General features: G+C 49.4%; 1 protein-coding gene across 1 annotated transcript in view; it reads left to right on the top strand.

Annotated features, from left to right (window-relative positions):
* The first annotated feature begins 12,025 nt into the window (after positions 1-12,025).
* The window catches only part of NOVA2 (NOVA alternative splicing regulator 2), a 29,308-nt gene continuing 25,381 nt past the window's right edge, over positions 12,026-15,952 (top strand). Inside the window, exon 1 of the mRNA XM_033128934.1 lies at positions 12,026-12,176. Within this exon, the coding sequence (XP_032984825.1) occupies positions 12,092-12,176 (85 nt within the window). The 5' untranslated portion in view covers positions 12,026-12,091. The remainder of the gene's footprint in view (positions 12,177-15,952) is intronic.

Genomic DNA, 15,952 nt, shown 5'->3' with positions numbered 1-15,952 from the left:
TTTACAAAAACATCAGACCATAGGAACACATTGCTAGAGCCTTGGAAGGGCCTATGCAAATCAGGAGCCCTTGAAGCTGACATGAGCTTTACTGTAAACCCACGCTGGACACCAATCATTGTGCATTTATTGAGTGACTGCTATGTGCCAAAGGCTAGTACCAGAAATCCTGCCCTAAAGCATAATGGCCAGTCTTAACATTGCCATCAACTGATTGTGGGGCCCCCTTCCCTTTCAGGGTATGAGTTTTCCCACTCGTAAATGGAGTATTGCTAAAAGACTAACATTTAGAGTTGTTATGAGGTCCACATGTAAAGTTCACAAAATAGTCCAGTTAAGAACTTGGGCTTTGCAGTCAGAGAGACCTGCATTAGAACCCAAGGCTTCCTCTTTCCAGCTGGGGACCTCCCACCAGTCATGCTTCTTCTGTGAGCTTCACTCTCCATCTGTAAATGGAGTTCACTTCATTCATTCATCACGCATTTATTGAGCACCTGTTATGTTCCAGGAACTTTCCTGGGTGCTGAGGGTAAGTATACCAATGAACAAATAGAAAAAGCCCATGACCTGGTGAAAGAGAGACGAACCCTAAAATACAAATCAATAAATGTCAGGTGGTGATAAGTGTTACGGAGAAAATAAAACAGAATAAAAGGGACAGGATGGTCAGCGAAGGTGTCTCAGAAAAGCTGACTTAGAGCAGAGCCCTGAAGTAAGTGAAGGATCCAGCCTTGTGGGTAGAGGGGTAGAACATTCCAGGAAAAGAAAATAGTCAGTGCAAAGGCCCTGAGAGGGGAGCGTGCTGATGCTCTTAAAGAGCAGTGAGGAGGTCAATATTGAGTGAGTGGGAATGTGGTAGGAGATATCTGGGAGGAAGCCGGGAGCTAAGTCATGTAGGGTCTTGTAAGCCATTGTGAGGTCTTTGGGTTTTGCTCTGAATGAGATGGAACCCAACTGAAGGCAGAGGGCAGCAGGGACAGAATTTTACTCCTCTCTCTCTCTCTCTCTCTCTCTCTCTCTCTCTCTCTCTCTCTCTTTCCTTTTGGTCTTTATTGGGTTTTTTTTACAAATATTAAATTTTTATTTTTTTCTTTAAAAAATGCTTATTAGGGGGTGCCCGGTTAGCTCAGTTGGTTAGAGCGTTGTGCTAATAACACCAAGGTGGCTGGTTTGATCCCCACATGGATCACTGTAAACTGTGTCCTCCTTCGAAAAAGAAAAAATACATGTTAAAAGAATGATAAAAATATTTTTTAATGTTTGTTAAAATATAGCTAATATACGATATTACATTACTTTCAGGTGTACATCATAGTTATTCAACATTTATGGACCTAAAGGAGTGATCAACGTGATAAGTAATCACGTGACACCGTACAACATTACTATAATATTATTGACTATATTCCCTATAGTCATTCATCCCCATGACATTTATTTTATAACTGGAAATGTGAACCTCTTATTCCCCTTCACCTTTTCCCCCCTTTTAAAAAATTTTTCAATTACAGTTGACGTTCAATATTATATTAGTTTCAGGTGTACAGCATAGTGGTTAGACATTTATATGATTTATGAAGTGATCACCCCCTATTAGTCTAGTACCCACCTGGCACCATACATAGTTATTACAATATTATTGACTATATTCCCTATGTTGCACTTTACATCCCTGTGACTACTTTATAACTGGCAATTTGTACTTCTTAATCCCGTCTTACTCATGTCTTAAATGGTCCTGCTGGTGGCTGTGTTAAGAATAGGCTGTTAAAATAATTCAAACGAGATAGAATGCTACAACATGTGGAAACCATTTTCATGGTTCCTCAAAAACTTAAACATAGAATTACCAAATGACCCAGCAATTCCACTCTTTAGTATACACCTAAGAGAATTAAAAACCGATATTTAAACAAATACTTGTACGTGAATAGTCATAGCAGCACCATTCAGAATAGCCAAAAGGTGGCAACAACCCAATATCTAGCAACAGACAAATGGATAAAATGTGGTCTATCCATTCAATGGAATACGATTCAGCCATGAAAAGGAGTGGAGTCCTGACACATATTACAATATAGATGAACCTTGAAAATGTTACGCTGAGCAAAAGAAGCCAGACACAAAAGGTCACATAGTGTATGATTCCATTCATATGAAATGTTCAGAGTCGGCAAATCCATAGAGACAGAAAGCAGATTAGTGGTGCCAGAGACTGGGGGGGGGGGGGTTGGGGGTCAGAATGGGAAGTCACTGTTTAATGGGTGTGGGGTCTCCTTTGGGGATGATGAAAATGTTTTGGAACTAAATAGAGATGATGCTTTCACAACATTGTGGACATACTAAATGCCTCTGGCTTGTGCCCTTTAAAATGGTTAATTTTATATTATGTGACTTTCATCTCAAAAAATTTTAAGCAAAAGATTAAAAAATAATTCAAATGAGAGATGATGGTGGTTCTTACGAGGGTGGTAGCAGTAGGATTGGTGGTTAGAATTTGCATATATTCTGAAGGTAGAACTGACAGAATTTGCTGATGGATTGAGTGTTGGGAGGGAGGGAAACAGAAGAGTCAAAAATGATTGCAAGGTTTTTGGTCGCGAAGCTGCCGAGATGAAGTTTCCATTTCTTGAGATTAGATGGCGGGGGACAGAGGAGAATAGGGATCATGAGTTTGGTTTTGGACACGTTGAGGTACCTAACAGATTTCCTAGTGGAAGTGTTGTAAGGATTGGTGAATATATGAGTCTGAATTCAGGGGTGAGGTCCAACATAGAGAAAGATATAAATTTGGGAGCCCATCACCAAAGGAGTGGGTAAAGAGAGGAAAACGAATAGGACCAAGGACTGAGCCCCAAGACCCTCCAGTATTAAAAAAAAAAAAAAATGAGGAAGAAACAACAGAGGAGACTGAGAAAGAGCAGCTACTCAGAAAGGAAGGAAATCATGAGAGAGGGGTGTCTTGGAAGCCAAGAGAAGAAAAATCTAGGAAGAGGGTGTGACTATCAGTGTGAAGTCTCAAGTCACAGGAGGGCGGGTCAGTGAACTATCGGATTGAACACATAGAGGTCACCGGTAACCTCAAGAGTTGATTTGGCCAAGCGGTACAGCCAAATCCCGATTGGAGTGATTCGAGAAGGCTTGGCGGAAAGGAAGTGGAAACGTAGTAGGGATCACTTTTTTAAAGGGTTTTCTTGTAAAAGGCAGCAGAACACTGGAGCTGGAGCCAGACCCGATAATAAACCATGTTTGTGTCAGAGGGTGTTTTCACACCAATGAGAATGATAGAGCAGAGAGAGGAGAATTGATGATGCAGGAGGGACGGATAGAACAGCGTGACTTACGAGTATGTCCCTGGGACGGCGAGAAAGGATGAGGTGTAGCGCGCACAGGAAGAAGTTACCTTGGCCAGCAGTGTTTCTGTCGTTGACAGGAGACAAGGCAGAAAATCGGGTCTCAGGGGCAGGTAGCGGGTAGATGTCCTGGGAACCTGAAGTTCTCTTCTGATGGCTTCTCTTTTCTCCATGGGGCAGGTGCAGGGTCAAAGGTGAGAGTGAGGACAGGAAGGAGGTGGTAAAGGTGAAGGAGGGAGGGGAAGATGTGAAGTAGTCTTTCAAGAGCGTGGGAGAGTGAATGGGTACCAGTAGGGCTTCCCGACATCCCCCGCTCCAGGCGAGTGATCATGAAATTACAGTGAGTCCAGTCTCACTGTAGTGTTTGTCCAGCCACATTCAATGGGTTCAGGCACAGAGGAGGTGGAGAATTGGGTGAGAATTGCCCACCGATCTCATTCACATAAAAGCTGGGAGCAAGACCTGGTATGCAATGAGTGCTGGAAAGGAGGGCAACTGTAATCGTTTATAAGTGCTTTGATTTGGGAAACTGAAAAAGATAGGGATTGGGGTATCGTCCAACCTTATCTCTTTATAGATGGGGACACAGAGGCCCAGGTGAGTCCCTTCCACGTTTCACACACATGATTTCTTAAAATGTGGGATACTATTGTTATTATGCCTGTAAAATGTCCCAAAATCTAAGCCCATTATCAAATTTTCTTAGGTAATCAGCAAATTCCCCAAGCCCCTCTGGATTATCCTGTCTGATTATTAGAGCTGTGATAATACAGAGGATTCCTTAAGCCATAGGTGTTCTTCCTGTATCATCTTATTGAGGGGCAATGAAGTGGTTAATGAGCATGTCTGCCAGAGTTCCAATCCCAGCTCTGCTTCTTATTTCTCATTGTGTCACACAATTTCTCCATGTGTCAGTTTTCTCATCTGTAAAATGGGGATGATAACAGCAGCATGTGCCTCCTAGTATTTTTTTGAGGAATAAATGAATGATGACATGTCAAGTGCTTAGCACAGTGCCTGCCATGCAGCAAACATTCAATAAACAATGGCCATTGTCATCTCATTGAATCCGCTTAACAATATAGGAAGGAGGTACTATTACGATCCCTTGTTTATTGTGACCAGGGACTAAAATATTAAAGTGTTAGTATTCAAAGCATTACAGAGAGAGAGAGAGAGAGAGAGATGCATGTGTTCGTTTTTAGTAATTCTGGGTGGAGATGAAGACTAAAAAAGCCCAGAGAAGCTAAACTGATCTACATAAGAGAGTACATAAAGCAATACTTCCACATCCATTAGATTGGCCAAAATTAGACAACCTAAGAACACCAAGTTCTAGAGAAGTGTATGGAAGAGCGGGTCGTTGGCACTGATGGTAGGAGCATAACTGAGTGCATCCTTTCTGGAGAGCAATCTGGCAATCCTTTGAGAAATTAAATCTGAGCGTGGCTGACCACCCTGTTTCCCCACTCTCCAACAGGCCTGTAGATGAGGTCTGTATGAGAATGAGTAGGTAGCAAAGAGTTGGAAGGAATTTGATGTTCATTATTAGGGCTGGAGAAGTGGAGTGTGAAATATGGAAGACCACACAACAATATAAAAGAAGGAGAAGCTTCATGTCAATGCTTACTAAATGCTTGGACTAAATGTTTTAAGACGCCAGCTTGCAACGACCCGATGAGATGGGTACCACGATGTAATAGCCCTCATTTTACACTGGAGCCCAGTGAGGTTAAGTAACTTGCCCCAGGTCATCCAGCTAGTGAGCAGCCAGCCAGCCTGGGAGTTAAACTCAGGCAGCCTCTCCAGAGTCCTCTTCAGACTCACTCAGCGGGAGCTAGAAATAAGCATAGCCACACCGAGAGCTCTCAGAAAGCACAATGAAAGAAAGATCGGTTTGTAGCTCAATGGCATTTTTGCCTCCTCCCCTCCCCTGATGTGTTGTGCAAATTTAAAAGATACATACAACAAAACTAACTTTAAGGATACATGTGGCTTTTAATGAAAGAACAGGACTAGAGGCCGAAAATTCAGCAGCCTAGAGTGGGTGCCTATGGGAGGGAGCAGATGAAGGGAGGGAAACTACTAAAATAAAATTCAACCAAAGATGATCGCATAGTGTCAGTGTCAGCCTGTGCACTGCGATTCTAAGCTAAAGAAGCATCCATATTCCCCGGGAGGGAGGCGACTGGGATGGGAGCACATCTCTTGGAGAAATTTGGCTGAGACTAAAGGGACAAGTGAGAGAAAGGCAGCGTGGCAACATTGTGCAGGCTGTAGCTTCTACAGCCAGACTGCCAGGGTTCAAGTCCCAGCTCTGGTACAAGTGGCTTCACTTCCCCATGCCTTGGTTTCCCTACCCATAATATTTCTAAAGCCACACCCTGTGGAGAGATGCAAGAAATCTACCCTGCTCCTCAATGTTCTTACAGAAATCTCGTTTTTTAAAATGTCTCTTGCATACGACACAATGTATGATCTGACTTGTTTTCTTTTTTTAAAGAATGACTCTGGCTATTGAAAGGATGGGCAAGGGTGGAAGCCCAGAGCTCAGGGAAGTGGCTCCTGTGAGAGTCGGGGGAGCTGCAGGGGGCCTGGACCTTGGCGGTGTTGATAGAGGCGGCACAGATAGGGTCAGGTGTGGAATCTAAAGGTGCAGCAAAAAAGGTTTGCTGATGGATTGGGTGTGGGTGTAAGGGAAAGCGGGGGTGTCAAGGGCGAATGCAAGGTTTTTGGCCTGAGCAACTGGGAGAGTTTGGAATTTATCCCAGAGGCAGTAGGAAGTCATAGGAAGAGGTTGAGGCTGGGGGGAGGGGATGCGGTCAGATGCCACAGTCACCTAGGAGGCAGCCAGGGCTGGGAACACTGGCCTGAGAGATACAAGACAGGATGGATGGGTGGATTCTAGCCCTGGTTCAGCCACCACCTCACTGTGCACTCCGGGCCTGATAAAACCATTCTGGACCTCCATTTCCTCATGCTACAAAGAGACTGTTAGGAACAAAAAAACCCCTAAAGACCCTCTCAGCTCTTGGATTTTCTTTTCCTTTTCTTTTTCTATTTTTTTTTTTTTTTAAGGAGGGCTCAGCTCACAGTGGCCCATGCGGGGATGGAACCGGCAACCTTGGTGTTATTAGCACCACGCTCTAACTAACTGAGCTAACCGGCCGCCCCTCTCGTGAATTTTTGCTCCTAGATTCTCTGCCTCAAATATCCCCAGGATCAGATAAACACAATCATTGTGAAAAGTCAAAACTCCAATCTTCATTGTCTCCTCGAAGCCCATCCCCAACTGGACAGCACACAGAATGTCCCTGGTCTGGGAGCCTGGGGACAAAGTATCAGCGACAATGGCAGCACACATTCTGTGCCAAGTGCTCTACCTCAGCTCTGTCGCGCTGCAACCAGATGGGAGCTCTGAAAGGTGGGTGTTTTATTATCGCCCGTTTGTAAATGGGGAAACTGAGGCTCAGGACTGGTGACATGATTTGCCCGACATCACATGGAAAAACCAGGACTCCAGTGATGTCTCCCCACCCACACTGCTATCTGTCACCTGGTTCCCACCACCAGTACCTCTCACCTGGATGGTCATGATCACCTCCTCACAGGGTTCCTTCTACCACCATGCCCCTGATGTAGTGTTCTTCACACACAGCCAGAAGGCTCTTGTGATAAAACCTAAATCAACTCACATCCTTCTTCAAAATTCTCCTATGGTCCCATCACACTCAGAGTCAAAGCGAAGTCTTTACTGTGACCCTGAAGACAGCAGGCACAGTCAGCTCCCTGCCAAACTCTCTGGCCCCATCCCTCTCACCCCCCTGCTTCCCTTGGTTCCTCCTCCTTCCTCCAATGTGCCAGGCATGCTTCTGCCTCAGGACCTTTGCACCTGATCTTCCCTCTGCCTGCCTAGACTTCTCTTCCCCCACAGATCCACGTGGCCCACTCCCTCACCTCCTTCAGGTCTTCTTCTCACATGTCACCTCCTCAATGAGGCCTTCCCTGTCCACTCTATTTAAAACTGCAGCCCCTCCCCCACCCTCACCCTCGATGAGCCCTCCTCCCCTCCCCTGATGTGTTTTTCTCTATGGCACTTATCATCTAACATACTGTATGTTTTACTTCTTTTGCTTGTTAATTGTCTGTCTCTCTAGAATGTGAGCTCATGAGGTCAGGACTTTGTGTCTGTTTTGTTCACTACTTTATAACAAGTGCTCAATGAATATTTTTGTTGGATGAGTGAGGAGCTGTCTTCAGGGCTGCTTCTCATAATCACGATACATTGTATGTGAGACACTGTTCTAACTGCTTTGTACTGGCTCTCTGATCACATCTCTCCATCTCCCCTGCCCCTGCTGGGGTCCAGGCAAAGAAGCTCTCTCTTCCCTGGAGTCTGTTCTGGCTGCATCCCAGTCCCCATGTGGCCCCTTCCCCTCCATCACCCCTCTGGTACCCATGTCACTCCCCTGCTTCAAGTTTCCTAGCGACTCTGGGATTCCACCTTGTAGCCACCATACCAGGGTTTTTCATACTGTTGGTTATGACTGGTTAGTAGACTGTGAAAATCAACCAGCATTTTTTCAGTAGAATAGAACAGATCAGCATCTGTGCTTATAGTGTAGACTAAGGTATAGGTGAAGTATGATTTCATGAAATTTTTGTTTCAGTGTAAAATGCATTGAATCATGATTCAGTATATTTCTTACTATGGGTCAAAAAAAAATCGCCAAACCCTCACGCCCCAGTCCTGCTTCTAAATCCCACGTACAGACCAGATAAATGATATTAATATCAATTCTTTACTGCGACCCATGCCAAGTGGTTTTACCTGCTTTTATTCTTGGACTCCTCGCCACCTCCCTAAACACTATTATGATTCCCAATTGACAGATGGTAAGACTGAGGCTCAGACTAGACAAAGCTCTTGCCTGAGGTCACCGGGCTGGGAAAGAAAAAAGCAAGATTTGAGCCCCAGCCAACCTCCCTCCTTCACGTACCCACTTGCCTACCTGCCCTGCCCTTCCCAATCTGCCCCGCACCTACACAGAGTACTTGGGTATGCCATCCCGTCCTCGGAGCCCCCAGGTGCAAGCTGCCTCATAGATCCTCCAACACCGCAGCCAGTAGGACTGTTTGAACCCCCATTTTGCTGGCTAGAAAACTGAGACCAGAAAGCATTTCCAAGAATCCACCATTCTATCACCCTTCTCCAAACTCCACTCTTTGAGGGGCAGGAAAGAGAAATGGTTAAGGACATGTCTTTGACCGCCTGGGTTCAAATCCCATGCTTCATAACTTTGTAGTTGTGCGATCCCAGGCAACTTCTCTGAGCCTCACTTACCTTTTCTGCAAAACAGCAATAATAATAGTGCCTACCTTAAGACCAAGCTAAAGACTTAAATAAGTTGGAATACATGCCAAGTTCTTAGGTCAGTGGCCACACCCCTCTGCTGGGAAGATTCCCAGCAGCCCTGTGTAATTGGACTACTATTTGCCCCCCAACTTTGTCACAGAGAGGGGGAAGCCCTTTCCTGAGTTCATACAGCTAGAAAGTGGGAGGGTCAGAATTTGAATGCAGGTCTGCCTGGGCTTTTCACCACCGAGTTGCAATAGTCCTTTGGAATGTTAGTTTCAACAGCAACAGTGGAAACATTTTCCAAATTAAGGAACATAAGACTCAGAGAGGGTGAGGACATGCCCAAGTCACACAGCATGTAAATGACAGAGCCAGGATTTGAACCTAGGCTTGTACGTGTCCAGATGCAGGCTGACCTTTATCCCATGAGCCCCTCCATAAAGCTCTGATGGGTAGGAGGAAGAAGCACGTAGAGAGCTGCCCTTGCCGCAGCTCAGTCTGATGGTCTTGCATCCCTGGATCCAGACCCTGCCCAGTCTTGGGTGGCTGTAGGGTGGGAGTGCTGGGGTGGCACAGATGATGGCAGAGGGGGCAGCAGTCCCCTCCGCTAGCCTCTGATTGGGGCCCTGCAATCCCCCAGGATTTGGTGCTTGGAAAGCTGACGTTGGGTTGCTATGGCAATGGGCTTGGGGCGGTTGCCATAGTAGCAGAACTAGCCTGGGTTTAAAAATATCTAGGAGGAGGTTTGTGTTTGTGTGTGAGTGTGAGTGCGTGACCAACCATGCTGTTGTGTGTGTCCAAACGGGAGGGTTTGGCGGGGGGTTTGGAGCTGGGGTTGCAGGCATGACTTGGGGGTGGGGACTGAGCATCACACGGTACTCCATGCGTGTTGTGCATGTTGCTGAATGGTCTGTAAGATCTCGTGTGTTGTTTGTATTAGACTCTGTGGGCCACGTATCTAAGTGTGTGTGATTACTCAATTTGTGTGGAAGACACGATTGAGTTTGTTCGTCAGTCTATATATCACATGTCAGTAACATGTATGCCTTATGTAACATAGGTGTTTGTCTTGTGGCTGGGATCATGTACTTGCAACTTCTCAGGTTGTGCATGGCCAAATGTGGAGTTGTTTTGGCTCTGAATATGTGCACCTGGGACATACTCTGATGTTAGAGGTGCATGTGTCTATTTGTGTGTGAGAGCCTATGATGTGGCTTTGGGTCCACATGACTGAATGTGCATTATGCATTATGGGTGAGGGTGTGTGTGTGTGTGTGTGTGTGTGTGTGTGTGTATGCGCGTGCCTATCCCCCATGAGTCGTCTTCATACATCAGAGTATGCCTGTGTGAAACTGTTGAATGTGTACCTGTGTGTCTGCAGGAGGGCCTGTGTGACTGGGGGGGACTTCACACCCAACTCCATTGGTGTTGGGATATGTACCTGTATGGTGTGAGTGTATGTGACTCAAAGGGTCTAAGGTGTGGATCTCGGCCTGACCCCAGTATCTCCCTGCATCCCTGTAGCCTCTTTCCCGTCTCCATGGCAACCTGCTCCTCAGCTCACTCCAGGAAGATGAAGGGGGAGGACCCAGACTGCAGTGGACCACAACCCCCTACCCTCCCCCTTGGCTCTGGGGACAATAGGGGGGAGGGGACAGATGGGCAGCCACCCCATCCACCCCAGGCCATCTGCTATCCTCCCCATCCTGGGGACCTGAGAGCATAGCAAGGGAGAAACAGCAATGGGATGGAGCAGAGGGAGGGACCCCCCAGCTGCCACAATCACCCCCATCCAGGCCTCCTCTGAGCCTAATCCTGCCTCTGGCTGACCTAGGAAGGAAAGAATCCTTGGAGACCAGGAATCCAGGGGGAAGAAAATTCATGTATCAGAGAACATTGAATATAAGCAATGATGACTTTGGGCTCTGAAATTAAGTTTGTCCTGCATTCAAATCCCAGTTTTCCCTGTCTACCTGTGTGCCCTTAGACAAGCCACACTACACGCTCCTGTGCCTCCACTTTGTCATCTTAAAATAAGGTTTTCTTAATGACATGAATAGTAGTACTTTACAAGGGCCAAGACTGTTTTGTTCCCTGTTGTGTCCCAGCGTTTGGGACAGTGCCTGGCACTTAGTAGGTGGTTCATCAGTGCTGTTGATTGAATTGAGCACCAGTTGAGTGCTAGGCTCAGAGCTCCATGTTTTAACTCAAGCGTTCATTGAATAAGTCTGAGCCCTTGCAGTGATCCTGTGTTGATTCTTCAAGGGATGGATGCAAGATTTGAGGGAAAACTTCCCAGTTCTCAGGGGTGACAGATATGTGATGTGGGATTTCTCATCTCGACCAAGTGATGTGAACTCGCTGATGCTCAGTTTCCTTGTCTGTAAAATGCGAATAATAAGAGCACCTTATGGAGTTTGTTGCTCTGGGGATTAAATGTGGTAAGCTTTGTAAAGCACTTACTTAGAACTGGACCTGGCACATAGTAAGTGCTCAGTAAACGTTCATTATAGGTGAGGGATGGGGAAGGTGTGGATGAGCCCAAGGTCCTTACTGCAGCCTAGGGGAGTCCGGTCCCTCTGGCAGCTGCGGGAAGGGGCGTGGTTAACCCATAGGGGCGTGATCTAGGCTTCGAGGGCAGACCAATGGAGGACCCGAGGGGCGTGGCCCTGACCGGCATGGGCGTGACCTTGCGCTGGTGGGCGGGGCCAGGCCGCTGTGGGAGCCTCCGGGAAGATGCTCCAGCCAGCAGCCACCGTCAGTCCTGCCGCCGCTGCCGCCCGCGCCTACCGCCCCCCGCGTCCCCACTAGCGGCCGCCTCCGCCTCCCACCTCCGGCCCCGCTCCTCCGGCCCCCCGCCCCGAGCAGGGTCTGGGGGGCTCGGCCCTCTGCCCCTGGTAGCAAAGAAGGGAGTCCCGTCCCCCCAGTGGCGCGGCCAGTCCCCTGTTCCCTGATCGTGAGAGAGACCCCACCCCTCAGTTCTCTCGGGGCCCCATCCGAGAACCCCTTGGTCCTCCCATCCTGCTCACATCCGCTCTCCAGCCTCTGTCAGCCCCCCAGAAGCAGCTCCCTCCCTCCTTCCCTCTCCGGGGTTCCCCCTCCCCCATCCCTCCGCCGCCGCCCCCTCCCCCTCCCACATCCCCTTCCCTCCTCCTCCCTCTCCCCCGGCCCCCGCCCCCCCCCGACCATGAGGATGATGGCCGCCGGCGCGGTGCACGGCCTCTTCACGGCCTCCGCGGCCCCGCAGCCGCCGCCGCCCCCGCCGCCGCCGCCGCCGCAACCCCAGCCTCCCCAGCAGCCGTCGCCGCCGCCACAGCAGCCTCCGCCGCCGCCGCCGCAGCCGCCGCAGCAGCAGCAGCCGCCGCCCCAGGCCCCCCCCATGGAGCCCGAGGCCCCGGATTCCCGCAAGAGGCCCCTCGAAACGCCCCCCGAGGTGGTCTGCACCAAGCGCAGCAACACGGGAGGTGAGAAAGGGCTGCGCTCGGAGTGGCGGAGCGGGCAGGGGCCTCGCCTTTCTCCATCCTCCTCTCCCCCCTACTGGCAGGTGCAAGGGCTCTAGGGAGGGGAAGGGCGCCCCTCCCTAGACCTGGGAACCGAGAGGAGAGTTGGGGAGGGTCCGGGCCCCCTCCCCTTCTGGCCGCGGCCCGGGTCTGGGAGCTTTGTCTGCCATGAGAAGGGTTGGGGGGAGGGGGTGGTAAGTGTCCTTGGGGGGCCCCCCCCGTAAGGAAGGGGGGCGTGGGTCCCTCTTAGCTGGTGTCTGTGTCCTTGAGGGGTGTGTGATGTGACCCTTTCGGGGCAGGGGTGTTCCTTGGCTGGCGTGTCCTGGCGGGGGGGAAGGGAAGGTGTAGAGGAGGCCTGTGGCCCCGGAGCTTTCCAGCCTCTCTCCCTAGGGATGTCCTGAGCAAGGGTTGTCCCGGAGGGAAGCATGTGTGGGCCATGGGCAGGGTTGTGCGTGGGGACAAGCTGGGTGGGTGTGTTGTGTGAGATGGAGAAGAGGGTGGGTTGTAAAGCTAGGTAGGAGAATGTATGGCTGGGACAGGTGTGTGTGTGTGTGTGTGTGTGTGTGTGTGTGTGTGTTCGCGTGTGCATGTGGGCCCTGTAAGGCCTGGATGTGTGACATTAGGGATTATGGATATGACAGGAAAGAGAGTGTGTGTGTAACGGACAGGGTGACATGAAAGGGGCTGAGCTCCATGTTGGAGACCCTTGAAGAGGTATGTGTAACAAGGGAAAGTGTGTGTATGTCCCCCCAAAAGGAGCTGTGGCGGAGTGTGACACATGAGTAAGAGGGTGTGTGGGGGACACTGAATGGGCCGGCTCTGGATATGAGCCGTGAGAGGCTGGCTGTGTGGATCAGGGGAAAGCGGTTTAGTGTGTGTGACACAGGCATATCTGGGATTGGGTGGGACCAGGAGAAGCTGATGAGGGTATGTGACAAGGAAAGGGTGTGGGTGTGACTCCAGAGAGGCTGTGGCTGGGTGTGACACATGGAGGTGTGCAACAGTGACATCAGAGGGGGTGTGTGTGTAACAAGGGAAGGTGGGTGTATGATGAGGGAGAGGCTGGGGCTCTGTGGGTGAAACGCACGAGGGTGTGTGACAGCGAACAGGGAACATGTGCATATGACACCCAAAGGGTATGAAAAGGGAAATGGTGTGTATATGATACCCAAGTGTGTGTACATGTGTAACAAGGGGCAAGGTGTCTGTGAAATGGTTGACTGTGTGACACCAGCAAGGTGGGGATGATTCTGTGTGTGTATGACAAGGGAGACAGTGTGTGTGTGTGTGTGTGTGTGTGTGTGGTGGCTGAATGTTTGACACCACAGAAGGTGTGTGTGTGTAAGACTAGAGAGACCCTCACTGTGTGTGTGACCTGAGGAGGGATGTGTAACAGAGAATGAAAGACAAGCTGGGAACACTAGGTGTATGTCTCAGCAGTGGGGACTCAGAGAGGAGGTAGGTTTTGTCAGGGTCCTCAGAGCCCAGCCCATTAGCTCCCTGGAAGGAGGGAGACCCCAGAGCAGACGAGCCCCTCCCTGCGGTCACCTTGGCCAAAATCTCTGCTTCCTCTGGCCTTTTCCTCCGGATGGGAGCAGGGTGGCCTCAGGCAGAGTGCACCCTTCCCTCACTGCCCGGCACTGTACTGGCTGGGGTGGGGACCTCCCAACTCCTCCCTTCAGATGAACACAAATCCCAGCGCCCCCTCACCCCTGTCCAGGTGGGACAGGAATTGGGGACCCCCCTGGCTGCCTCTGAAGGTCCAGCAGAAATTGGAGGAAAGGGAAGTTGGGGGAGGGATTGGGAGTGAGTTTCCTGTCCTTCTTCCTGCTCCCCCACCCCCAGCACACACATGAATATGGCCCCACCGACTTCCTTTCCTCCTTCCTGCTCCACTGCTATTCCCAGTCCTGGAGAGGGTCTGGGACCCAGGTGGTCCCTGAGCCCAGCCTGGCAGTCCAGCCCCTCCCCCGCTGGGGGGGGGGGTCCCATCCTTCCCTGAAAGGGGCTGAGATACTGAAAATCAGATCAATCAGATCACAGCCTAACAAAAGTGATGCCACCAAGAGCAGTCAGGTCCAAGTACTTGGTACCTCCTCCAAGTCAGGCTCAGAGATATGGGTTAATTTCCCAATACATCCCTCCCAGGAGATGATTTGAGCTGCTTTTTCAGATGAAGAAAACTGAGGCTCAGGGAAATGAAGCTACTTGCCCAAAGTCACACAGCTCATGTGTGGTAGAGCTGGGATCTGTCTAGTCAACCGTGGGTACCTGGTTCTAGAGCTCATGTGCTTAACCACTGTGCCTCCTGCCGCCCTCAATAGGGGGGATATTAAGATGAGCCCTTAGGGACCTTCTCCTCCAACCTCTGCCACCTCCCCTCCTGTTGACCCATGGATAAACTGAGGCCCAGAGATACAAAGGGACAGTACTCCATTTACAGAAACACTCAGGGGCAGGGCTGGGCAGGGGTTTGGGACTTAACATCCCAAAAATGAGGGCTCCTTCTGATAATACTTTCATGACTGTGGGATGCTGGGTCAACCTCACCCCTTTTCTGAGCCTCAGTGTTACCATCTGCAAAATGGGGAAATAACAATAACCACAATGATAATAACAATTATAGCTACCATTGCAATTGCTTGATGTCTTACATGCAGTATTTCATTTAATTCTTCCAACGTTCTATGATATGGTAATAATAATAATAACAATAAATTACAATAATGGCTAATGTTTATGGTCTATAGTGTGCCAAGAAGTATTATGGAAAACACTTGGCATGGTGACAGTATGTGACAAGAAAAGGGTGTGGTTGTGACTCCAGAGAGGCTGTGGCTGGGTGTGACACATGGAGGTGTGCAACAGTGACATCAGAGGGTGTATGTGTGTAACAAGGGAAGAATCCTTACAATTCTATTATGTTATCCATCTTACAGATGGCAAACTGAGGCACAGAGAGGTTAAGTAACTTGCCCCAGGTCAGTCAGCTAATAAAAGGCAGAGCCATGATTTGAACTCAGGAGGCTGGCTCCACTGCTGGGTAGACACTGCAGTGAGGAAACAGGCTCAGAGGGGTGAGGGACTTTGCTGGGGTGTCACAGCAAGTTGTGGCAGACTGAGCAGACTGAGCTCTTGCCGATGGCACCAGCCTGCCACTCCCGCCCCTTCCTGGGGCTGATAGAGGAGATGGTGGCTGTTAAAACTGGCTTCTGAGCACTGTGACTGGCAGGCAGACGCCAGTGAGAAGGAGATGAAGCACTAAGGACAGGGGGACTTGGGAGAAGAGTTGGATGGAAACTCTAGTCAGGAACTTACCGGAGAAATAAATGACCCCAGTCTGGAGAGACAGTAACCAAGAGAGTCCCCTTGAGTACAGATGATAACTCTGCAGGTGCCACTAGAATGGGCCTTATACTTCTGACTGTTCCCACCTCTCTCACCCCATACATGCAGAAACAGCAGTCTCTACACACACACAACCTCACACCTCACACCCCAAACGTAGCTTACACAAGCCAGGTCTTATTCCCAAGATCCTTCACTCTTTAACACAAAGACAGTGTTACCGGGATTAAGAGCCCTAGAATGAGATCTTCCAGGGTTCATCTCATCCCTGTCAAGTGCTTGGTGTGGGACCCTCGGGCAAGTTATTTTACTGCTCTGAGCCTCAGTCTCCTCATCTGAAAAATGGGGACTATAAGATCTACCTCTGCCTGTCGGGCTGTTGTGTGGGTTCA

This window comes from Rhinolophus ferrumequinum, chromosome 15 (assembly GCF_004115265.2).
Source record: "Rhinolophus ferrumequinum isolate MPI-CBG mRhiFer1 chromosome 15, mRhiFer1_v1.p, whole genome shotgun sequence".
Classification (NCBI taxonomy): Eukaryota; Metazoa; Chordata; class Mammalia; order Chiroptera; family Rhinolophidae; genus Rhinolophus; species Rhinolophus ferrumequinum.
The sequence above is the reverse complement of the archived record's forward strand: the minus strand, read 5'-3'. Positions and strand labels throughout refer to the sequence as shown.